Source organism: Monodelphis domestica, chromosome 5 (assembly GCF_027887165.1).
Source record: "Monodelphis domestica isolate mMonDom1 chromosome 5, mMonDom1.pri, whole genome shotgun sequence".
NCBI lineage: Eukaryota > Metazoa > Chordata > Mammalia > Didelphimorphia > Didelphidae > Monodelphis > Monodelphis domestica.
Genome location: NC_077231.1, coordinates 207924342 through 207949840, shown reverse-complemented (window position 1 = coordinate 207949840; position 25499 = coordinate 207924342). Strand labels below are relative to the sequence as shown.

General features: G+C 37.7%; 1 protein-coding gene across 10 annotated transcripts in view; it reads right to left on the bottom strand.

The window, feature by feature from the left end:
- The window catches only part of CALD1 (caldesmon 1), a 260493-nt gene that overhangs the window by 84592 nt on the left and 150402 nt on the right, over positions 1-25499 (bottom strand). Inside the window, exon 1 of one of the 10 annotated variants that reach the window (XM_056799729.1) lies at positions 949-1171. The exons of the other annotated variants lie outside the window; for them this stretch is intronic. Within the exon in view, the coding sequence (XP_056655707.1) occupies positions 949-995 (47 nt within the window). The 5' untranslated portion in view covers positions 996-1171. Of the gene's footprint in view, positions 1-948; positions 1172-25499 lie in introns of those variants that run through there. 10 annotated transcript variants of the gene reach the window in all.

The following is a 25499-nucleotide window of genomic DNA, read 5'->3' as shown; positions in this document are numbered from 1 at the left end:
GTTGGTCTTTGAGGTTCATTCAAGCTCTGGATTTAAGATTCTATCATTTTAGAGTATACTGAAGCTAAAAGAATTTGTGACTTGCCCAACATCACTCTTTTAGCTTTAATATTCCCTAAAATGAAAGGATTGAACTAGATGTGACCTCTAAGGGCAGTTCCAGCCCTTAACCTATGATCCTTCCAAGTCTATTGTCTGGTCTTCCAATCTGTAGAGTTATATTTCACATGAAGTTATCTTTTTGATCAAGCTCTGCAACAAAACTTTGGACAGGGAGTCAGAAACCTCCAGTCCTCCCCCTGACTGTTCCATTATCCATGTGGCTTCAACAAGTCACTGAACTCCCCCAGGGGCTTTTCAGTCTACTAAGGTGTTTGGACTAACTGCCCTCTACAGTGCTTTTCGGCTCAAATATTCTATGCCTTCATAACCCTCGAGCCTGTTATCTGAATAATTCCCTGGACAATATCATATGCTCTTGACTCTTCCTGCCCTGTTCAGATAGATTGGATAATGAAGGTTTTTTGCTATTTACTCTGAGGATTGGGCAATAAACGACTTAGATGAAATCTGTGTTCTGTAAAGTGATCGCTCTGAATAGAGCGATCGGCTCTAAATTAACCACAGGTTTTTTCTTAATCTTTGAATGCCGATCTGTAATATATAACATCTCTCGAGAAACATATCCCTAAGTCTGACAATAAGCCCACCTCTGATCATGTATTATAAAGCACAATGAGCTGAGAACAAGGAAAACAAGAGATGTTAGAACGCATATGGCATTTAGACCCCAGTTTTGTGCATTTTAGAACTTGCTGTAACTTCTTGACTTCTTACCCCTCCAGGTTTCTGCTACTCTTCCAAATCTCCCTTCCCCCCACCCCATTACTCCAAATTCACTGCAGAGAAGCAATAGGGGCACAAAATTAAGACAAAATAAGCACTCACTGAGAGAGACTGGATAGGCTCCGTCTTCCCTGCGATCTGCTGAGCATGTCTACAGCTGAGAATCAGTGGTAGCTGCTGCCAGGTTCAGTGAGGGACTGGACAAATCGTTAGGGTGTGGAATGGGACAGGAAGAATGTCATTTTCGTTTCAGTCCTAATGGAGTTTGCAGGATGCTTGTCTGTTCACCCTATGTGTTAACATTTTGGTCTGCCCCTGTGACGAAAGTCTGAGCTTGTCCTCTGCCAAATCTACTCCTCCCAACCCTTCCTCTCTGCATATGATCATCAGAGAGCTGATTGTTATTTTTTACTGTAATCTTTCTAATAGAAGCCCTCCTTTTTTGTACCACAAAGGTCCCTATAGTTCTTTGAGATTCCCAAGAACATGAACATTACGACCAGGTTAGTAGTTTTAGAGCAAAGATTTGCAATGCTTATCAACAAATAACCCCTATTTTAGAGTCAATAACCATTAAATGGAGTTTAAAATGCACATCTGGGTTCTCGAAATTTTCTGAACGTTGTTGATCATGGTCAACTTAAAAAAAAAATTATACACACAATCTAATAGTGAAAGGATCATCGGGGATTAGCCTCCTGTAAAGTTCATCTGGGTACAGTTCTCCAGCAGTTGCTCTAAGATCTGTTCTCAATTAGTATTGGTGTAGGTGGCCTCCAAAGTAAACAGTTCCCACTATGAAACTGAATCTAAGAAACCTCTCTTGTCCCTTTTATTCAGGAAAGGATGCATGAAATGTAAATGCAAACCAAATGCAATGAAGATGGAGACTCCCCCACCAAGTAACTAGAGGCACTGGATGCTCAAACTCCTCTGTGCAAAAAAAAAAAAAGGCAGGATGAGGCTTGTGAACATGTTGAAACAAACAGCCAGCAGCTGAGATTGCATCCATGCCCCTCCGTTTGTGAGCTCACCATCTCATCCAGGGCAAAGTGAGCCTGGATGGCAACCAAATTTCTACCCTTGTGAAAGAGGAGGAGGAGGTGGTAGTGGTGGTGGTGGTGGTGATTCTATCTGGAGATTATACTCCACCTCTGCTTAAGCAAATGAAAATATTTCTCAGCTCTAAGGTGAATTGGACAAACTGATCCTGGGGCACAGATAGAGTCAAAGAACAAAAGGAGGAAATTTTACTCTGTCAAAAGGGATGAAAAAGCCAAGCTCTTTAGGACCCAGTGTTGCTCAAGTTAGATTAGAGGCTGTTGTTCAGTTGTGTCCTATGCTTTGTGACCTCATTTGGGGTTCTCTTGATATAAAGATATGGGAATGCTGTGTTATTTCCTTCTCATTTTACAGATGAGGAAACTGAGGTTAACTGGATTAAGTGACTTGCCCAGATTCACACAACCAGTAAGTGTACGAGGCCAGATTTGAAATCAGAAAGATGAGTCTTCTTGATTCCAGGCCTGGCACTCTATCCACTGTACCACCTAGCTTTGGCTAAGAAAAGAAATCAGTACACAGGATAATCAGGTCACAGGATCACAATGTTGAAAGGGACCTCAAAGAGCAGCCAGTAAAATATAAGTTCCTTGAGGAGAAGAGATGTTTTTCATTTCTCTATCTCCCATTGCTTTGCACATAGTAGGGCTTTAAAGAATACCTGTTGTATTAGATTAGGTTTAGCTTCTGACCATGTCATCTCCCCATTCAATAAATTCTAATAGCTCCCTAGGATAATCAAATAGAAACTCTTCTGTATTTACACAGCATTTAAAGCTCAAATGATCTGCCCTTTCCTAGCTTTCCAGTCTTGTTATGCTTTATTCCTTTCTATGGACTCCCATCTTTCCTTTCCATGTCTTTATAACTAGGCTCTTTCCCAATGCTAGGAGGCTACCACTGCTTCTTAGAATTCCTTAGCTCTTTTAAGACTATCCTCAGGGGTATATTCAAATCCAGCCTCAGATACTTTCTAGCTTTGTGACCCTGGGCAAGTCACTTAACCCCCTTTGCCTAGCTAGCCCTTCTTCTGCCTTGGAACCAATACATAGTATTGATTCTAAGGTGGAAGGCAAGGGCTTAAAAAAAAAAAAAGACTACACTCAAAGGTCACTTCCTTTAGGAGGAATTCCCTAGTCCCTCTAACCTCTGGTGACTTCCCTTCTGGAGCTATTTTCCAACCATTTGTCTCTCTATGTTACATTTTGTCTTTCACGTTTAAAATGTATGCTCCTGGAAGGTAGGAACTATTTTTATTTTTTTCTGTATCTCCTTTGCTTAGCCCAGTGTCTGGCATAAATACTTATACTAAATAATAAATACTTGATAAATGCTTTTAGATTGATAGAATCCAATCTCCCTCATTTTATAGATGAAAAAACTGATGCAGGGTTCAAGTGATTTGCCCAAGAAAACACAATTTGCTAAGAGGCAGAACTCGGATGAAAAATTCTCAACTTCCTGGCTCAGCGATCAAGTTAACTGATTTTAGTTTTACTGGATTAAAGTCTCTTGTTAGTTTTAGCTAACTAGGAATTTAGCTTGTTTTCATATTCATAGGTTAGGCAGCATTGAGGCAATAGTTTATAGAATGAACAGAACTTCAAATTGCATGATCCCACAGTGAGTGCTTTTTTCTATATTCAAGAGGGATTCACTTTAATTATGATGTTATATTTATTAAGCTATATTTCTTATAACAAGATTGTTGTTTAGTCATTTCAGTCATGTCTGACTCTTCATGACCCCATCTGGAGTTTTCTTGGCAAAGATATTGGAGTGATTCAGGGTTCCCTTCTCCAGCTCATTTTACAGATTAGGAAACTGTGGCAACCAGGATAAGTGACTTGCCCAGGGTCATATAGCTAGTGTCTGAGACAGAATTTGAATCAGGTCTTCCTGACCCCAGACCCATCACTGTATGCATTGTGCCACCTAGCTATTCCATTACAAGATTATATATGTAAAAATGAGAGAGAAGTGAAAATAGAAGCCTGGATCATGCAGGTAATAAACATCAGAGACTAGGTTTGAACCCAGGTGTTTTCCATTTGTCTTTTTGCATTTCCAACTGTCTCTTTCCATTAAATTATGCTGCCTCTCCCATCTATCAGGCATTTAAAGACAGGATTTCAGCCTTCACAGAAAATGCCCTTTAGAAACACTGTTGTTAACTTGACTGTGATTTTCAAGAATGAGATAGAAACGTGTATCTAGCAAGAGGCATTTTGTTCCTTTCCCATTTTGGCATAATTAGTTTTACTCTCTCTCCTCACTCATTCATAGAATTAAAAATGATTACCTATGGGCCTCTTTTTTTCCCTCAGGGTTTTGGGAATGAAGCCCATCTCTACTTCCTGACTGCTGACTCCCATCTTATCTGAGGGCGTAGGTGTGGCTTTGGCATAGGCAGCACTATTAAAAAAAAAAAAAGCTCACAAAGGAAGTAATTTCAGATGCAAAAGTAGTAGAATCAGGCCAAGAAATTTTCCCTGGATGAATGCTTGCTGAGAGGTGGGCGAGGATGATGGAGAAAGGCTTTCCTGCACATTTGCAGGCAATCTTATTTCCTCTTCCCCTAACCCTTGTGTTTCCTCCAGGAAGCTTGCTCCAATTTGTCCCACCTAACCCTGAAATTTTCTTTGGTCCATATTCCTCTCTTGGCAGTTAAGTGCTCATTTTATGCTATATTGTCTTTTGGTTGAAGTAGAGTTATTGTGTAGTGAATTGTCACACAAGGTCTTGCCCTCTGTAAAAAAAGGTATCCCCTCTGTAAGACTGCATAGAACCTGTTTCCTTCTGGTAGATTTGTGGAAGACCCAAAAGAAAGATGGGCAGCTAGGTAGCACAGTGGATAGAGTGCTGAGCCTAGAGTCAGGAAGACTCATCTTCCTGAGATAAAATCTGGCCTCAGAAACATACTTGGTGGTGTGACCCTGGGCAAGTCCCTTAACCCTGTTGGCCTCAGTTTCCTCATCTTTAAAATGAGCTAGAGAGGAAAATGGCAAATAATCCCAGTGTCTTTGCCAAGAAAACCCCAAATTAGAACACAAAAAATCCAACAAAAATGAGAAACAACTGATCAAAAAACAAGGGAAAGTCTATCAAATCATGCTGTATTTCTTTTTCCCCTCTTGCTCTTCCTTCTTCTGTGCCTCTTCTCTACTGAATAATTCCCACTTCTTCAATTTCTTTCTGTCCCTGCTTTTGTTCACTTTCCACAATTGTTATTTGATAATGAACTTACTCATCTTACCTCAGCCTGGGATGGGCTGGAGAGTCACTGGCATGAGAAAAAATGGGGAGAACATAGTTTTAGTCTCTCTATATTCAAACTTGATCATGTCTAAAGTTCTCTGTCCTTCTCCACTAAATTCTGCTTGAAGCCTTTGTTTACATTTATGTCTCCTCTATCTTCTGGGTTGTTTGCCTGAAACCCAACAGGGACTCTTGAGGCCCCTCAAATTTCTCTTCCTTTCCATCCCCTCTGTGTTATTTTGTCTCTTTTTAAACATACCACTCACTACCACAAAAGGGAGGCTAGGAGATAAAATAGTTGAAGAGATCCAAATGATCTTGAAGTAAGAAGAGCAGGATTCTAGTCTCAGCCTCACTTCAAAATGAGAGAGAGATAACCTTTGCTGTAAAAATCAGGATAATAGTTGATACTTGCCAAATATATATCTGTTAAGTGCTTATTATTTGCCCAGCAATGTGCTAAGAAATAGAAAATGTAAGTATAAAAGCAAGTTAGTTCCTGACCTCAAAGAGTTTAATTCTAGTAGAGGAATGGAACACAGGTAGGGAAATTGGTGGAGTGAAGGTTGTTTTTGTCTGCAGTCATAGGGATGATGAGTAGGATCATAGGAGTTATTGACACACCCTTTCCAGAAGCAATGGTAGTGATACTTCCCACTAATCAAACTCTTGCTGAAATGTGAAGCTATAAGTTGTATTAAGTCAGTCTTTGACCTTGCCATTTCCCAGCTAAATGCCAGCGCCTTTAATCTTTCTTTCAGAGTTTCTGTTTTTTAGTTTCTTAATCATACTTTTGGACAAATACATATTTTAAAAAGGGAGATTGAAGGGGGCAGCTGGGTGGCTCAGTGGAGAGTCAGACCTAGAGATGGGAGGTCCTAGGTTCAAATCTGACCTCAGACACTTCCCAGCTGTGTGACCCTGGGCAAGTCACTTAATCCCCATTGCCTAGCCCTCACCACTCTTCTGCCTTGGAGCCAATACACAGTATTGACTCCAAGACAGAAGGTAAGGGTTTTAAAAAAAAAGGAGATTGAAATGGATACAATACACTAAAAAAAAAACACAAACCCTAACTGATGCCGAATATCACAATTATAACTAGGGTGCAGTGACCAGAGTTTTACTCAGGTTGCCTAACTTTCAGAGGTATTGCTTGCATATTTCAGTGAAGAAGAAACAGCTGAAATCAGCACCTAGTTAGCAAGAATAATTAGTTTGAATAGAAAGTTCCAGGATCTTCCCCTGCTAAGTGATTGCCCCTCCCAGTGGGCTCCTGTCCGCTGTACACAAAAACACACAGAACCTCCCCAGTAAGACCTTCAAGGCCTCCTATCCTTTTTTGGTTTGTCTAGGGCTCAGAAATTACTAGTGATGGCTCTGCCCAACATGGTAAAATCAATTCCTTGCTCTTGTACACCATATATATGATAATGCAATCTAATGTCACTTTTTGTTTTATTGTTGGTTCAGACTTGCCATTTAATTGGTGTAGGACACTCCCCATGTGGGGCCTCTGATATAATTGGTATAGTAAATTGGGATAGTTGTTGAGTGACAATGACAATTATTCTTAAGGTATTAAATAGTTACTTATTGTTGTTCAATTTTTTCCCCACTTATGTCTGAGTCTTTGTGATCCCATTTGGGGCTTTCTTGGCAAAGATACTGGAGTGGTTTGCCATCTCCAGCTCATTTTATAAATGAAAAAAAAACTGAAGTCAACAGGGTTAAGTATTTTCCCCAGGGTCACAAAGCTAGTGAGTGTCTGAAGTTGGATTTGAACTCGGATTCCCCTGACTCTGGCCCTGCTCTTTATTCATTGTGCCAACCTAGATACTTACTAGGGAACAGGAAGAGGCTAAATGACTTATATTGGGTCATGCAGTTAGTATGTGCTAATTAATATTGTCTCTCAAAATCACATTATCATTTTAATGAACATTGGTACTTTGTTGATTAATTCAGCTTGTGGTGCATTTAAAGTCTTTCTGTTCTCCTTGAATCCAGTCAGTCTTCCTTCATCACAATTCTAAAAATTTTTTTTCTTTAAATTCAATCTGTTATACTAATCATACTGAATTTCACCCTGCTTTTTATTCGATATTTATTAATATTATTTATTTATTATTAGATAATTATTAACATTATTATGATTTTTCTATTTATATATCATATGATTTAGAAATGGAAGAGATTTTAAGGATCCTCTAGTTCAGGTCCCTTATTTTAGAGAATATGAACTTGATCCAAGGAAAGGAAATGAATCACCTAAGGTCATATAGAAGCAAGATTTAACTCCAAATCTAGTGCTTTTTTCATGATACTCTAGCAAGTTAGTCTAGCAAGTTTTTTGTGAATTGTATTTTTGTCTTTCTAAGTTTGCTAAAACAGTTCAGGTGGGAAACAAGCAAGCATGGTGAAATAACAATATTAATTTGGAGGGGTTTAGGATGGAGAACACATAGGGATTAACATATAAATATTTTGCTTTTATTCAACAGAGACTAGAGGTTTGGGAAAGGAGGAGGAGGAGAAGGAGGTCTTACAACTTAATCCCTTAGTTTAAAACTCCTAATAATCCTATTTTATCTTATCCTAAACTCCTAAGGGCCAGTCCAACAGAAAGTGCAGAGATCTTACATACAGAGTCTTTTGGCAAGGAGAGGTTGGAGTCCAGATGAGGAGTCCTAGATGGCCTAGAGAATGGCTGGAGCTCCCAATCTTTCCCTTGGTCCACCCAAGGGTAATTGGGAAACACCTATCCACTCTTGTCCAGAGGGCTGCTTGAAGGATGATCCAGAGATGTCCACAGGAGCACAGAACAGCCACCTCCAGCTTTTTTGTCAGCTGCAAACCCCCAAGTGAAGTCCAACAGTCTCCTCAACGGTTTAGAAACTTTCCCTGCCAGCTCTGAAGGTTCTCTGGGATTCTGTGTCTCGTGGCCTGCCTGTCAAATCCTTGTAACTCTACAATGGTGCTCACCTCTAAATAAATACATAAATCAATGGATGAATGAATCCTAGAAATTACAGATTACTCACCTTAACTTAAATACTTGGGAAAATACTAGAATAAATCAGACAACCTATTTGAAACTAATTAGAAGATTCTGGACCATTTGAATTCCCTACCATCATGGAGTATCAAGCCAGTAAGTTGTGTGTGTGTGTGTGTGTGTGTGTGTGTGTGTGTGTGTGTGTGTGTGTGTGTGTGTTCTGCTTCGCCCTGGTCCAATTCTATGGTAAAATTCTCTCATTGTGGTAGCACTACTCAGAGTGAAATGTGAAGAGATACACCCCTTTCTTTAGTTTTGATCATCCAGACTCCTCCAGCCATAATTTAATTTCCCCATTCCTGGCATTCCAGGACAAATTTTGATTGCATGCTGTTTTGATATGAAGCTGAGGGAAGTGCCAGATGGATATTATTTATCGAGGAGTCATTGTTCCATATCAATGTTCTTCCTTTTAATGCCTTTTCTAGGCTGTTGGCTATTGTGAGAAAAGTGCTTCATCACTTGAAAGAAAGTATATAAATGTAAGCCTTTGTTACTAAGTTACTAAGGCACAAACACATGTAACACTTTAATATAACCTAGGTATTGGACTTGGAGGTAAGAGTAACATCTGCTATAATTAAATCTATTTTTTATATTTCTCATTCATAGATCTAATTTCATTGGCTAGATTTTAAGTATCTGTAGTCAAGAGATTTTCATGATTAAAAAAAAAAAGCCTTAGTACCTGTGTTTTCCTAATTCCAAGACTTCTAAACTTGTCTAGATAGCCGTTTACATGCAAACATCACCACCACCGGAAACAAACCTTGGACTGTTTGGCTGCCTGCAAACTCAATATGAATTGACAATGTGTTATGACAGCCAAAAATGCTAGTTTGAATTAAAGGTCACTTATAAAATGACTCCGTGTGATATCAGCTAGTAGGTTCCACGGAAATTGGATGTTCTGTTCCAAAAGGCAATTAGTTCTAAAGGAACGTTGCTATAAATGGGTCATAAGATGAAATATGCTACATCTAGGAGTTGCAACTTTATTTTGGGGCTTGATTATGGCGCTTTAACAGAAATAATCTTAAACCAGAGCCTACCTATATCATATGCAAAAAGTGAGAGGCCTCCTGGTGCCCTGCTTTGTGAGGCCATATCTGGGCTACTGTGTTCAGTTCTAAGTGCCACATGTTAGAAGGGATGTTTATAAGCTAGAATCTGTTTAAAGGAGGGTGATACAAGTAGACACTAAACCATGACATACAAGGATGAATTGAAGGCAGCGGGGATATGTAGACGAGAGGGAAGAAGACTTTGTGGTCAGATGATTTCTCTCTTTAAATATGTGATGGATTGGCATGTACACGAAGGATTAGATTTATTCTGCTGGGTCTCAAAGGGCAGGACCAGGATCAATATGCAGCTCTTATAGGAAGACATATTTTGGCTCAATATGAGTATTTCCTAACAATTAGAGTTGTCCAAAAATGGAACAGGCTGCCATGGCAGATTAATTTCTTTGTCACTAAAGATATCTGGGCAGAGTAAGTCAAGTTAACAAGCATTTAAGGAATACTTTTTTATGTGTATGGGATTACATTAAGCATGTAGCATAAAAATAAAAGGGAAAAACAATCCCTATCCTTAAGGGCCTTATACTCTAGTGAGGACAAAGATGAGACAGAAGGAGAAGCATGGGGCAAAAGGTACCTGCACAGAGTGTGGTGGAGAAAGAACTATGGAGACTCAGAAGTATAACCTGGAAAGGAATGAAAGAGTGAACATTATTGGCCTGGGCCAATTCAGGTTCTGGGAAGAACCAGCTAGTTAGAGAGGGGACTGAAGAAGAAAAGAGATATTCTAGGATGAGAAGACTGGGCAGTGAAGTGGCAAATATACAAGATGTTGTAAAGGAGATTTACATTTCAGGTAGAGATTGGGCTAGATGGCTTCTAATGTTCTGACTTATGAGGTTCAAGATTTGACTTATAGTGGAGACTCAACCACTCTACGGTGATCTTTGGAATTGGGATTTTTTTACATATAGATACAATTTAGCAAACTATGGCCCAAAACAGGAAAATTAAAATATGGGGTCTTCGGATTCTAGTGCAAGGATGGAGGTCAAGTACACCAAGAGTTTGGGAAAGAGGAAAAAGTATGCCTCAGAGGCTTTAAGGGGAAAATGTCTGTGATGCAGTGGGAGTATAATGACTAAGAGGAAGCTGAACTCTGAGTAGTAGAAAAATCAGGCACAGTCCTAGAGAAGAGATCATTAAAGAGAACCTCTCCTCCCTCAAGGCAGAGAAGTGAGGGACCCAGAACAGAATATTGTATACATTTTATTTTGTTTATTTTTTCTATTTTCTTTTAAAATTTTATTCTTTAATAGAATTCATTCCCTCCCTCTATTATGTTCACTTTTAAACAGTTGCTATATTAGATGCTTCTTTTGCTTAAAATGCTCCTTGTCACGAAGTGAAGGTGAGTGGGAAATGAAGGTGATGTAAAAGATAACAGACATCAGTCAAAACTACTCGAGACTATACAGGAGGGGGGAGGGAAAGAATATGAATCATGTAACCATGGAAAAATATTCTAATTTAATTAATTAATTATTTAAAAAACCAAATAAATTAAAAAAAACTACTCAAGCTTATTTAAGAAGATAGTATATCTGAATCATGAGATTCTCAGATTCTTCCTAGCTTCTGTTTGGAAAGTATCATCTGGAGCAGAGGGTTTTGGAGGGGATGCAAAGGGACACCTAGGAGCTTGGTGGGTTAGGACAAAGAAATAGAAGGAGACATGTTGGCTTTCAAGGTATGGGATTCTAATCTATGTTATTCAGATATTTTCATAGCCATTTGGATTAGTTAGGAGTACTTTATATGTCTGGATATTATATTTCAATATAGAATTAGCAGCTGGAATATGGGCCAGATTTTTTCCAGTGATTTCACATATGGTTTTTTAAAAAGACAAACATCCTGCCTCAGATGTGGATTTATGCTCATCTCTGCAGATCTTCCATGAGATACATAACCATGTGCTCTGCATAGTTTTGGTATATCTATACAGTGCAGTTAGCACTCTTTTCCACATTATTCCAGCCTACAATTGTCATCATACAATTTGGTAGACTATTAGTTGTTGTCTGATCATTTCAGTCATGTCCAACTCTTTGGGACCCTATTTGGAGTTTTCTTGGCAAAGATACTGGAGTGGTTTACTTACCATTTCCTTCTCTAGTTCATTTTGTAGATGAGGAAATTGAGGCAAAAAGGGTTAAGTGACTTGTCCAGGGTCACACAGCTAGTAAGCGTCTGAGGCCAGATTTGAACTCAGGAAGATGAATCTTCCTGATTCCAGGTCCAATGCTCTAACTGCACCACCTAGATTATATTGGCATGTAATAAAGAAGGGCTGCATAATGCAGCAGGATAATGAATATGATCCTGGGCAAGTCATAGGGATTTGTAAGGGACTTTGGAATTCACTGACCCCAACCCATTCATTTTATAGTGGAGAGACTGAGACCCAAATGATATTATGGACAGTTAGTAGTTGAGAGAGTCTTTGAACCTAGGTATTCCTGATTGCAAGGCTAGCCCTCCATCCACTAAGCACCTACCTGCCTTTTGGGGGCAGTGGTGAACTCAGACTAGGTTCAGAGCCTCTTTTATTGCTTCCTATGTGACCCTGGGCAAGTCACTTAATATCCTTGTGTCTCAGGCAACTCTTTTATGATTTCTCTATTAAGACATAGATGGAATGTGATTTGTGTTGGTGGAGGGAGTTCCCTACACAGAACAAAGCACAGAGTCTTCCTCGTCTTACATATGTAAAATATGTCATCAGAGAAATGTATGAGTGAAAAAACGACTTGCTTGTATGGCAAAAATGAAATTCTAATGATTCTTTGAAATGATATGTTCATTAGTATTAAGCCAGGAGAGGCCAGTAGAATTTATCAATCAATACATATTTATATTTATATCTACTAAGTACAAGTACAATGCTATTCACTTGGAATGCAAAGTCCAAAGTGAAATAGTCCCTGTCCTCAGAGAGCTTACATTCTATTGGGAATGTAGAAGCCATTTGTTAGTGTTGTTTACTTGTTAAGCTGTAAAAGAAAATTGGAAGTTACCTTTTTTGGTAAAATATGCAGCAATAGAAATAAATCCAAAGCTTCACATGCAAAAAGATAAAGGACCTTCACGAAAGCTCTTTAATTTTAAGACTTTCTGAAGACAACAAAACAGAAAATAAAATTAAAGCTCTCTTTACAAAGAACCTGTCTTTCTGATCTTGAAAGCCAATGATCTGAGATCCCAATTCGACTTCCTAAAACATATCACAGTTTGTAAAGAACTGGGGTAATCTGAGATTCTCTATGGTATTTCAGAATTTCCAATCTTTTAAAATGAACTTCAAATTATCTTCTAACTCCAGTTCATGTAAGAATTTTCTGAAAGTTGCAGCTGAAAAGAATTCCACAGCTAAGATTACCCATTCCATCTTCTAGCTCAAGTCTGCTCTGGGTGAACACTGGTAACTTATTTTAGGTACAAATTTCAAGATCTAAATATGATCTGATGTGAGAAGTTTTTATAAAATTGTAAAAAGCAGCAAAAATTTTTAGTATATTAAAATAGCCTTAAGAATTGAAGTACAAATAGCATTAAAATGAAAATCAGGAAATTTAGTTAGTCCAGTTTTATGTTATATTTGGGTCTCAGTTTCCTCATCTTTAAAATCAGGAGACTGGAATATAAGATAATAAAATACTCTTTAAAAATACTAAGCTATTTATATTGATTCACAGTGTCTACTTTTCATGTTAGGATATTATCCTCAAATGTAGATTTGGTAGCTGGAATGTGAGTTAGAGCCAGGTTCCTATTAGCAGCAAATAATGAACTCCATAAAATAGTAGCATGTAAGTCACACTATTTGAAGTTATAATTAGGTAAAATGTGGGGATTAGTTCCAGTGCAATGGAAATATAAAGTATGGATTCAAATAAGGCAACTTACTTCATGGGGTTTATTATTTATATTAATCAGGTTCTAGCTATAGAAATTCTATGATGTTAAACTAATGATTTTAAAACTTTAGATGTTCTATAGGAAAGCAAAGCTATACTTAACGTAGATCTGTGGTGAGTAAGTATCCCAACTGCCACTCTCACTAACATCAGGTGCCCAGAACATGACTATGATATTCCCTCAGTAGGGTTTGGAGTATGTTTAGCTCATGAGCCCCTATTCATGTGCTTCTCTCCGTCAGTGAATTCAGTCACACAGACTAGATTTGATTCTAGAAAGGGGTATTTAAGAACAGTTGGCAAAAACCTTCCCCCAAAATACATGCTCTCTCAAAGCTAAGAGTGAGTTCAAGTTTGGAGAGCATAGGTAGCAAAGTGTTTATAATAATAATAGCTAAAGTGTATAGAGATATATAAATCTAGCTCCTAGAAGTCCTAGGGTCCTCGAGATGTTTCCTTTAGGTATGGTGCACTTTTTTTTTTTAATACTAGACTCTCTGTAAAACCTTGAATCTGTGTCCAAACTGTCTATGGCTTCCAATGAAGGTACTACTATTAGCTGTATTATTTTGATATGGAAGTTGGGAGGTCCCAAATTCTCCAGATTTTTTAAAGCTCATAAAGTCTCCCTCTGACCAGAGTTGGAAAGTTGGAGAAGAGATCGAGGTGCTCTCCTCCTCCCCCTAGCAATTCCTTCTCAGAGGTTTGGCTGGAATGTTCTCTGTTGCCAGGCTCTGAAATCTCCAGGATTCCAAACCAAATCTTTGGCTTTATATAATCTCCACAGGGAATGATTAAACCTTACCCAATGGGAACAGACTTCCTGTCATACCTAGTTGAATTTTTTTTTTTTTTGGTACAGGGAAGAATATCAGCCCAGTTCACAACTAGTTCTAAATTACTAAATCAACAACTATTTTCATGTGACAAAGGCAGGCAATTAATTACTTTTTTTAAAAGGGGTAGATAGATTGCTGGGAATTTCACCTATGTTCCTTTTCTCCCCTCTATAAACTCTTCATCATTACTTATATGTCTTCTCATTCTTTGGCCCTGAGAACTAGGCTTGATACCTTTTCTCACCAAATTAAATAAATATCCCAGTGGTCCCTTTCCCTCAAGCTGAGTCTTAAAGACTACTTTTGATTTTTCTCTTCCTTCCCCCTCAAAGCATCCTGTAAGTTCTCTAGCTCCCCTACCCCTTCCTCTCTCCCTCTCTCCCTCTCCCTCCCTCTCTATTTCTTCTCTCTCCTTCTCTCTCTCTCTCTCTTTCTCTCTCTCTCTTTCACACACACACACACACACACACACACACACACACAGAAACCCTCATCTGGGAAGATTTGGGGATATTCTTCCTTTTCTTTAAAAGTAGGAAAGCAGTGGTGGCCTATAGCTAGTTACCATCAACATCTTTTCCAGTCTAAAACTAGTGATATTCAATTCTCTTCAGTAATATCTGTGGGCCAAGAAGACAGTCAGCAATTAGAGGTCTGGGAATACTCTCTGATGGACGCAGATATATTGGCTTACACTATTCTTATCTGCCATGTCTAGAGGGATAAATTAAGATATTACAGAAATGTCACATCAAGATCCATGCCTCATTAGTTAACAGGTTTACAACTGTAATTTTAGTGTTTTAAGTAATGCTAAGGGAGCATAGCACAAATGATTTAGAATTTTGAACTTAGAATCAGGAAGACTTGGATTCAAATCTTGTCTTGGATACTACTTATTAGCTGTGTGACCTTGAGCAAATCACTTAGCATTTTTTGAAGCTCACTTTCTTTATATGTAAAATAAGGATAAAATTGTACCTATCTCATATGGCTGTTATAAAGACTGAATGAAATAACTTAAATAAAATACATTACAAGCCTTGAAGTAGTATGTATGTCTGCTATTCTTTCTCTCTCTCTCTCTCTCTCTCTCTCTCTCTCTCTCTCTCTCTCTCTCTCTCTCTCTCTCTCTCTCTCTCTCTCGTGCAAATACAAAAAAAGAAAACCCTCCCTTCATTGAAAAGTCAACAAAATGCCTTGTATTTCTATAGAACTTATAATTCATAAAGTAATTAAAATGTGGACAGGTCCTAATTCATCTTGTGCCCTGAATGAGCTCACTTTGCCAAGGTTTGTTGTTTGGTCATTTTTCAGTTGGGTCTGACTCTTCTTGTCCCCATTTGGGGTTTTCTTGGCAAAGATATTAGAGTGGTTTGTCAATTCCTTTTCCAGCTCATTTTACAGATGAGGAAACTGAGGCCAACAGAATTAAGTGACTTGCTCAGAATCAAAAAGTTAGTCAGTATCTGAGGCCAGATTTGAACTCGGGAAGATGATTCTTCCAGATTCCAGGTCTGGCACTTTATCAACTGTGCCACCTAGTTGCCAAGGCTCAACAACTAACAAATAGTTACTCCAGAGAGCCACTAAGATATGTGCATTGAAAGATCAGACATTGTTGGCATTTCAGGGCTTAGCCTCAAAGCCAGAGAATATCTGAGCCTAGAGATAGGCTAGAATTCAGGATGGGTTGAGGACAGTTCAAGTTCCCCATTGAGTCAGTGTGGCTGGTGGATGTTGGAAATAATAGCCGGATATGTGGTCAGTGTGAGAGGTCAGGACCAGAGTAGATGGAGTGGTCATGAGTTAAATGACCTGTTGAGGTCAGAAGAAATAGCTAGGAGCTGTCCAAGCACAATGAGTTATATTTCCTAAAGGAAGCTATCTGTCCTGACTTTAACTCTAAAGATACTGGTATTATAGAAGTGAGAGCCAGAAGGGCACTTAGGGATCAGTATCTAGCTAAACATGTTCTGGTCTTCATTTTCTTTTTCAAACATGAAAAAACTGAGGCCCAGAGAGATGACTTGCTTAGGGTCACATAGCTCCAAATGGCAGAGTTAAGATTTAAATCTAGGTCTTTTGACCCTAGATCTAATGCTTTTTCTACAAAACATTTTGCCCTCCAATGGAGGATCTTCTTTGGACCAAGAGTCCCCTACACTGAGTTCTGAATTAAATAGGCTGTGGAGGCTGGGCAGAAAGAAGTCCACTGTGTTCTACTTGATCTTTTCTGTCTACTTCATTAAAATACTTCAATTCACAGGTAAGTCCAATGAACATGTCTTGAAGAATTAGAATTAGGGTAAACTCTATGATTAAATGACAATAGTTCCAAATGAGAATAAAAGTAGCCTCTTATCAGAATTATCCTATGTTGTCATATCTTAGTCTTTTAGTAAAGAATTTCTTGCTTTTAAATTTACTTAGGGCTGGACATCTATGGGTCTGTTTAAGACTTAGATGAGTCTAGATCAGAAAAGTCTACATAATAGCATCAAACAAAAGGGACAAAACAAACACAAAAATGGTGAGAAGCAGAAAGGATTACTGAAACAGGGGTTTAGAGGTAGAAGGGACCTTAGAGATCATCATTTCCCACTCTCTTATTTTCTAGAGAGGAACCTGAGGTACTGAGTTGTGGTGACTTGCCCAAGGTCAGAAAGGTGGCGTCAGAGGTGGCATCTGAAATGATGTCTATTTGAAATCTAGTGGTGTCACACTTAAATAGGAACAGATCCTGGCAGGCTATATACTGACTGAGAAAAAAACACAAATCAACATTATCTATGTTTTATTATATATTTGTTTACTTTGTTAAACATTTCCCAATTATATTTTAATCGGGTTTGGTGGAATTTGACACCTCTATGATAAGCCACAATTTGGAGTCAGCACACTTAGGTTGGAGTTTGGTTTTGTTACCTATGCATGACAGGTATATGTGTGTGTGAGATGTTGAATAAGTCATTTTATTCCTCCTAATCTTGGTTTCCTCATCTGGAAGATAACCTGTGAGATATCTTCCAACTCTAACTCTAGGATCCTATGAATGAAGGCATTTTTATCATATTAGTGTTATTCAGGAAGTAGGCATATAGGGACACAAATGGTTGCTATTAGATTATATTACTATATTATTATATATTGTAATCTATCATGTATGTCCATATACTACATATTACTGTACTATATATCATGGTAATAAGGATATCTTTTAAGCTTCCTTTTTACATCTGGGCCATTAAGAAAAAGGAAGAGAGTGGCACTTGGTTTGTTCTAGGTTTAAGGAAAAATTCTCAAGCTAGAACACCTTCATCTTAGCCTTTCACAAAACAAAAACATCTTTACTTTGTTCATTCAATACTGGCAACCTAGAAGTCTATTTAAGCTATGGACAATTTAAGAGAAATATTTAGAGTCCCAATGAGAATGATTAGGGAAAAGAGTGCCTTTCTGCATTGGTGGAAGGGGATTTCCATACTGAGAATTCTCCCAGTATTGAAATCAAGATTGAAGATCAAAAAAAGAAGGAGAGAAAGATGATAAAGGAAATCCTAAAATAAAGTCTTATAATGTTCACAGGGTGTGGAGAAGGGCTAAAAAGAGGAATAAACTCAGCCTATTTGGGGGTTGGGGTAGATGTGATTTCCAAACAGAGTAGCAGTTACTAAATGTCGACTGTGTCTGCTTTATGGTTCTATCTTGGGTCCTTTTACCATCATACACCTCTCTTTAGTTTCTTTGCTGGGTGGGGGGAGTCAAAGAACAAATGAACATCAGATCCCTGGAATGAAACTCAACTGAACAAGCAGGATAGACAGAAGAGCACTGATTAGAGAAACAGAACAAGAATACTGTGCAAGGAAGGAGTGGGAAGAAACTAATAGCAACTCTTACTGCCAATAGCATCGTGGGAAGGATGCAATGTGATTATGCCTGGAGATGCCTCTTGTCTTTGAAAGAGCATGGTGACCATACTTGTCTCTTGGTTAGTTTCTAGTTCAGTTATTTTCCACATTAGTCTCAGGAGTGCCTCAGAAAAACCTGCCAACCGAGTGTAAGATTTTCTGTGGGGGTAGAAAATGGATTGACCGCTGTTATTCTAAGCTGAGGCAGGCGCTCCCTGAGCTCGAGAAATAAAGGCCTTATTCATTACTCAGTTTCTGGTGACAGCTCAGGGAGTTATCCAGCTTTCATTTGGAGAGCCCCATGAAATGTGCAGTATTCCCATAAGGTAGTAAAAGACCAAAGTCAGCCTTAGAAAAATAAAAACAAACCTTTAGCAATCCCCTGGAACAAATCAGTTGGAATCCAAAAATCCTACAGGAAAATGGAAGGTAATGGAGATGGGGCAGATGTGTTAGCCACCCTGGAAAATATGGACATCGGAAGAATTTCCTATTCTAAACAATATGCAGTCAAAAACACTGTCCTGTGAGATTTTCTTGAACATACAAGCTCATCGCCACTATTTATAGCAGCTGATGTGAAAATTACTAAGATTTTTATTCCAACAAAGGAATTGTATATGAATGTGGCTGAGTTATTAAGTGGCAAGGAAACCATCGTATTTAAAATCTTCCAATCAGAAGTGACTTTTAAGAAAATAATTATGAAGAGGGTGGCTAGTATAAATAAGCAAAAAGAATTATGTATAGTGTCAGGCTTTGAGTCAGAAAGACTCATCTTCCTGAATTTAAATCTGGCCTCAAACACTTACTAGCTGTGTGACCCTGAACAAGTCACTTAACCCTTTTTGCCTCAGTTTCCTCATCTGTAAAGTGTAAACCTCAAATTTCCTTAGACTTATAATTGTTGAAAATTTCACCATTGGGATATTTCATACTTGGAAAATTTCTTACTGATAGTCTATTGGAATGGGAACTCCATTGGCATGGGAGGTTCCTTCTCTTCCCTTCTTAAGATTACTTTAGGACAGAAACCCTTTGCTGAACAATGGAAAGGACTTTGACCTATGCTTGAGCATAGAACAGGAATTTCTTTGAGTCTTGATTGATTTTAGAATTGATACAATGGAGATACTCCACCCTATTCAGTCCTAATAGGATTGAGTAAGGGCTGCAGCCTAGATCAAAATTTAATTATTCCAATCTCTACCATACTCAAGTTAACAGGATTTAGAAAGGGCTGTAGCAAAGGAGTATAGATTTAATCATTTGAAAATATGACCTTCAACAGACATGTGCAAAAGCCAGAAACCTCTGGGCGGTCCTGGGTTAAGCGAGAGCCTCCATTGACAGGGAAATTGATGAAGAGTGATTGGTAGATGTGAGGACTGAGGGGAGGCAACTTGGATGGTGTCCTTAAAGATAGGAGGGTCTGGAGACTGAAGGGGGGGGGATTGAGTTTTTGGTCGAGGTGGTTCCTGGTCTCTGAGGAAGCTTGCTCTGAAGGAAGCTGAAGGTGGGGGCCTCTGAGACTGTTTCTCCATTTTGGACACGTGAGTAATAGGGACTGATCTCTTTTCTTTGCCCCAGCTATCTAAGGGCTTGGGCCTTTTGGCCCAGCCTAAACAGAAGGGGTATTTAAGCCCTATTCCCTTCTCTCCCCTTTCTCTCTCTATATATATCTCTAATTCCTTTCTTGCTCCTATTGTAATTAAACTCCAAAAAAGGCTGACGGCTGACTTGAGTTTTTCATTTAGGAATTACATAGCTGATTCCTTGGCGACCTTAAATTAATATATATCAGTCTTTTAAAGTGAGACCCTTGTAACATTGTGGCTGACCACACGGGAGTCTAAAGAATCCTCTCAATAAAACTTTTTCTTTGCCTTTTTACTATACTGTTTCACCACTTAGTCCTTTTTTTTTTAAAAAAAAAAAAAAACTTGGCTTAAAGACACAGCTGCTAGAACACGTGAGTATAAAAAACTTTTTCTCTTTTCTCCTTAAGTTAAATTGGAATCAGCAGTTTTTTCTTTTTCTTCCCTTTAATCTTAAGGGACAGCTGGGTAGCTCAGCTGATTGAGAGCCAGCCCTAGAGGCAGAAGGTCCTGGGTTCAAATTGGACCTCAGATACTTCCCAGCTGTGTGACTCTGATAGACAGAAAACAGCTGTTTTTAAATCTCAGCAACAGGACTCTAAAGTCCTGGCTGGAAGAACTGTTTCTAAATATCCTTTCCCTTAAGGAACAACTTCCTGGATTAAAAAAAAAAAAAACCCTGTGGAAAGTTTGTTGCTTTGCCCTGCTCCCCACGTGTTTTGTGAAATTACAAAATATACATATAAAAATGAGTACTACATTCTTTGACAATTATATGGCAGCTGAAGAAGTAGGGGCATTGAGGAATGAAGGATACCTCCAAATTTTTATATTAATAGGTACTGTCATTTTTGTACTCCTCAATACTATATTTAGAGATGAAAAAATAAAAAATATTGAGGATAAAATAAAACAAAATGAGAATAAAATAAAACAAAATGAGGATAAAATAAAACAAAATGAGGATAAAATAAAACAAAATGAGGATAAAATAGAAAATATTGAGGATAAAATAGAAAATGTTGAGGATAAAATAGAAAAAAATGAGGATAAAATAGAAAATATTGAGGATAAAATAGAAAATATTGAGGATAAAATAGAAAAAATTGAGGATACAATAGAAAAAATTGAGGATACAATAGAAAAAATTGAGGATAAAATAGGAAATATTGAGAATAAAATAGAAAAACTTGAGGATAAAATAGGAAATATTGAGAATAAAATAGGAAATATTGAGGATAAAATGGGAGATATGGAAGATAAAATAGGAAAAATTGAGGAAAAAATGCAAGCCCAATTAGAAGATCTAAAATGTTTCTTACAGGATCAATGGGCAAACACCCACTCTAACAGAAACAGACCTGTTTCTGAACCTTTGAATGAGGAAATTTCCTTCCCTGAAATAGAGATGGAAAACACCTTCCCTATAGCCCAGTTAACAGACTGCTTCTCTCGTGCAGTGCAAATCTTGTCTGAATTTAATCCCCAAAACCCTTCCCCTGCAATCCCAGCTTCTCATGTTCCTTCTCCTACAGAAAACCAAATTCCAATGCAAGGGAGATCTTGTCCTCCTAGAGAAACCTGTCCTTGTCAAACTGACCCACAGGTGCAAAATTCAACTAGAGGCCTGTTTCCTCTAAGAGAAGTACCTGAAATAGGACGAAATGGGGATGTGGTGACTTTAAGACATAGGATACCGTTTACTCCCCAAGAAATAAATGAATTTACACGAAATATCCCCACATATGAACAAGATCCTTTTCTAGTAACAAAAAAGATGGGAGACATATTTTTTCAATATAATCCGTCTTACAAGGACGTTGAGAGCTTACTACAGGCTTTTTTAAGTGAACGTGAAAAAAATAAAATAATTGCTCATGTCAACAAAACCCGGGGGCGTAATGCAGCACATTGGCCATCTCAGGATCCCGAATGGGACTATAATAATCCTGAGGACTATCTACAACTATACCGTTGTAGAGAGGCCATCCTCACGGCCATGAAGGAATGTGCGGACAGTACAGATAAGTGGATGGAACTGGAAAAAATTAAGCAAAAGGAAAACGAAACACCCTCCAGATTTATGGACAGAATTATCGAGATTGGGGACAGATACTTAGATTGGGACTTAAATAAAGAGAATAGTTTAAGACAAGTTAGAAGAATCTTTGTAAATAATGCTTGCAAAGTAATTAAAAATTATTTTAAAACACAATGCCCAAGATGGTCAGATATGGACCTTGAAGAATTGCGAAAAACAGCTATATATGTTTTTAAGGGAAACGAAGAAAAGGAGAAAGAGAATAATGATGACATGGAGGAAATGAAGAAAAAAATGAGATGTGTAATAGATAGGATAACTAAATTAGAAAGTGGGCATGATAATGAACCAACGACAATTGCCCCTCTCCAGAAATCCAATTATCAATCCATTACTTGCCACTTCTGTGAGAAGAAGGGCCACAAAATGATGGAATGTAGAACCTTTCTTAAGATGTTTGGAAGGAATACACAGTTTAATAATGGTTTTAGAAATAATAACTATAGAAATTATGATAATGGTTATAGAAACCAAAATTCTAGAAATTATAATAATGACTATGGAAATAACTGTAATGAATATAGAAATAAGAACTTTAGAAACCAGAATTATAGAAATAGGAATTGGGAAATTAATGACAATGCTCAAATTGAAGAAAATTTTAATGATAATACTCAACAATATATGAGAAATGGCGCTCGTCCAAAAATTACTCGAGGTGCTAATGATCCTCAGAGAGGTGCCCTTCAGGAGGGTGCCCAGGGAACTTCCCAGTATAATAAAGATGATTCTTAGATTGTATTGATTTTGTTGATATTAATTAACCTTTTTCAGTTTTTTTTTCTCCTCTCCAAATAGTAGGAAAGATGAATAAAGAACTTAAGACTATGATTGGCAAATTATGCACTGAGACCCATTTAAAATGGCCTGAAATTCTCCCTCTGGCCCTATTTTATCTTAGAAGCAGGCCTAGAGGAGACTTACATATTTCACCATTTGAGATGCTTTTTGGACATCCGCCTATACAGGCTAAGCCTTTCTCCCCGGCTTATACATCGCTATTAGGGGGAGATATTACTATTGCTTCCTATATACAGGAGTTACAGCACAAACTACGTGAACTTCATGAATCCGGAGCTGCAGTACAAGCTGGACCATTAGACTTTTCTCTGCATGACCTGAACCCAGGAGATAAAGTTTATATCAAGAATTTCAAGCGAACTGGAGCAACTGAACCTTCATGGGAAGGACCATTCCAAATATTATTAACTACTCCAACATCTATAAAGATTGGAGAAAGAGACTCTTGGATTCACTGCTCACATGTGAAGAAAGCATCTTCTGCTGAGACTGATTAACTCTATCTTATCATATGAATTGTGACTCTATCTTATCATAAGAATTGGAGATAATAATCCATAGACAAATGGATGCTGGTTTTTTTTCTTTCAAGAATATATTGAATTACTGATTTTTTTTCTTATTTTTTCTTATTTCTTTTCTTTTATTTTTTGATCAGAATATTTGATTTTTTTTTCTCATTTTTTGTACTGAAGGTACACATAATTAATACTAATATTATTTTTCCCTGCAGTAATACAAGTTAATATATATACTCTTGCTATAATATCAATATATGCCTAAAAGCTTTAAACTATGGGAACCTGCCATTTATTGATAAAATATTATAGGACTGTGATTAATGTTTGTGTCTGATTCCAGGAAAAGGGATAAAAACAAGGAGCACAGACTAAACCTGAATAGTGCCAATAGAGCACACATGAAATATTAAAGTGAGACTCAAGGTTGCGACGCTTAACTTATGTTTAAGTCGTAGGACTTCCTTGTATCTACACTCTTTTCGAAATACTCAAACAAGTACAAAGCTTGACTATCATGCTGGCTCCCTATATCTCTGAAAGAAAAAAATCAGACAAGGGAATGACATTTCCCCATCAAAATAGAATTCTAATTCTTTTCTTCTTATATTATGGCAACTTCCTGTAGTCTTGGCTACAAATGGCTAAGTGAAATATTACTGCATTCTGTCCTACATACTTGTGGGATAGAAATTACTTTAATCTGGACCTATACAAGGTCTATTTTGAATTTTTCTTATGTTTTTGATTATTTTTCTATTCTTTTGATAATTGACACATACACCCCCATAACTGAACATTGCATTCTGAGCTAAACTTGATATTTTTTTTTTAAATACTTACTTCAGGGGGGATTGTATTTTAATTTAAAATCTAAGAATTTTTGAATTTTTTTTTGTTTGAGATTGTATTTTTATAAAAATCCAAGACTTTTGTTTAAGATTTTACTGTTATAAAAAAAAAAAATTTCAAGGATTTTGATTTTGTTCGAGAAAAGATCTTCAAGAAAGAAGCTTGAAACTTTTATATCCAGAGAATGAACTGTTGCAGAAAGATGCCAAAAACCTACACTTCATCAAGAAGATCAAGAATGAACTTTGGATGTGATTGATTGGACTGAACTTTTGATTGAACATTTATTGTAACATTTATGCCAAAAGGGACTGCCCCTAATTTGGCTTTCTGTCAATGCGCCTAGCAAACATTGGTTTTGCTTTCTTTTCTTTTCTATTTCCTCTCTCACTATTCTAATTTCTCTTAGAAAATTGAATATTGTGTATATCTTTAGTTAGAAGTGAATTTAGAACTACAAAATGATTATGTTAAATGATCAATGGGGAGACTAGTCTCCCAATGATCATCAGGGGGGATTGTAAACCTCAAATTTCCTTAGACTTATAATTGTTGAAAATTTCACCATTGGGATATTTCATACTTGGAAAATTTCTTACTGATAGTCTATTGGAATGGGAACTCCATTGGCATGGGAGGTTCCTTCTCTTCCCTTCTTAAGATTACTTTAGGACAGAAACCCTTTGCTGAACAATGGAAAGGACTTTGACCTATGCTTGAGCATAGAACAGGAATTTCTTTGAGTCTTGATTGATTTTAGAATTGATACAATGGAGATACTCCACCCTATTCAGTCCTAATAGGATTGAGTAAGGGCTGCAGCCTAGATCAAAATTTAATTATTCCAATCTCTACCATACTCAAGTTAACAGGATTTAGAAAGGGCTGTAGCAAAGGAGTATAGATTTAATCATTTGAAAATATGACCTTCAACAGACATGTGCAAAAGCCAGAAACCTCTGGGCGGTCCTGGGTTAAGCGAGAGCCTCCATTGACAGGGAAATTGATGAAGAGTGATTGGTAGATGTGAGGACTGAGGGGAGGCAACTTGGATGGTGTCCTTAAAGATAGGAGGGTCTGGAGACTGAAGGGGGGGGGATTGAGTTTTTGGTCGAGGTGGTTCCTGGTCTCTGAGGAAGCTTGCTCTGAAGGAAGCTGAAGGTGGGGGCCTCTGAGACTGTTTCTCCATTTTGGACACGTGAGTGAAAGGGACTGATCTCTTTTCTTTGCCCCAGCTATCTAAGGGCTTGGGCCTTTTGGCCCAGCCTAAACAGAAGGGGTATTTAAGCCCTATTCCCTTCTCTCCCCTTTCTCTCTCTATATATATCTCTAATTCCTTTCTTGCTCCTATTGTAATTAAACTCCAAAAAAGGCTGACGGCTGACTTGAGTTTTTCATTTAGGAATTACATAGCTGATTCCTTGGCGACCTTAAATTAATATATATCAGTCTTTTAAAGTGATTCCCTCGTAACAAAAGTGAGAGGGAGAAGAAAATGGCAACACTCTAGTACCTTTGCCAAAAAAAAAAAATGGAGTCACAAAGAGTCACAGATACAACCAGAAAAAAATAACAACAACAAATTGTAAGATGATTTTCCAGACCTAAATTCATGATGGCAAACCTTTGAGGAAATTTTTTTTCTTT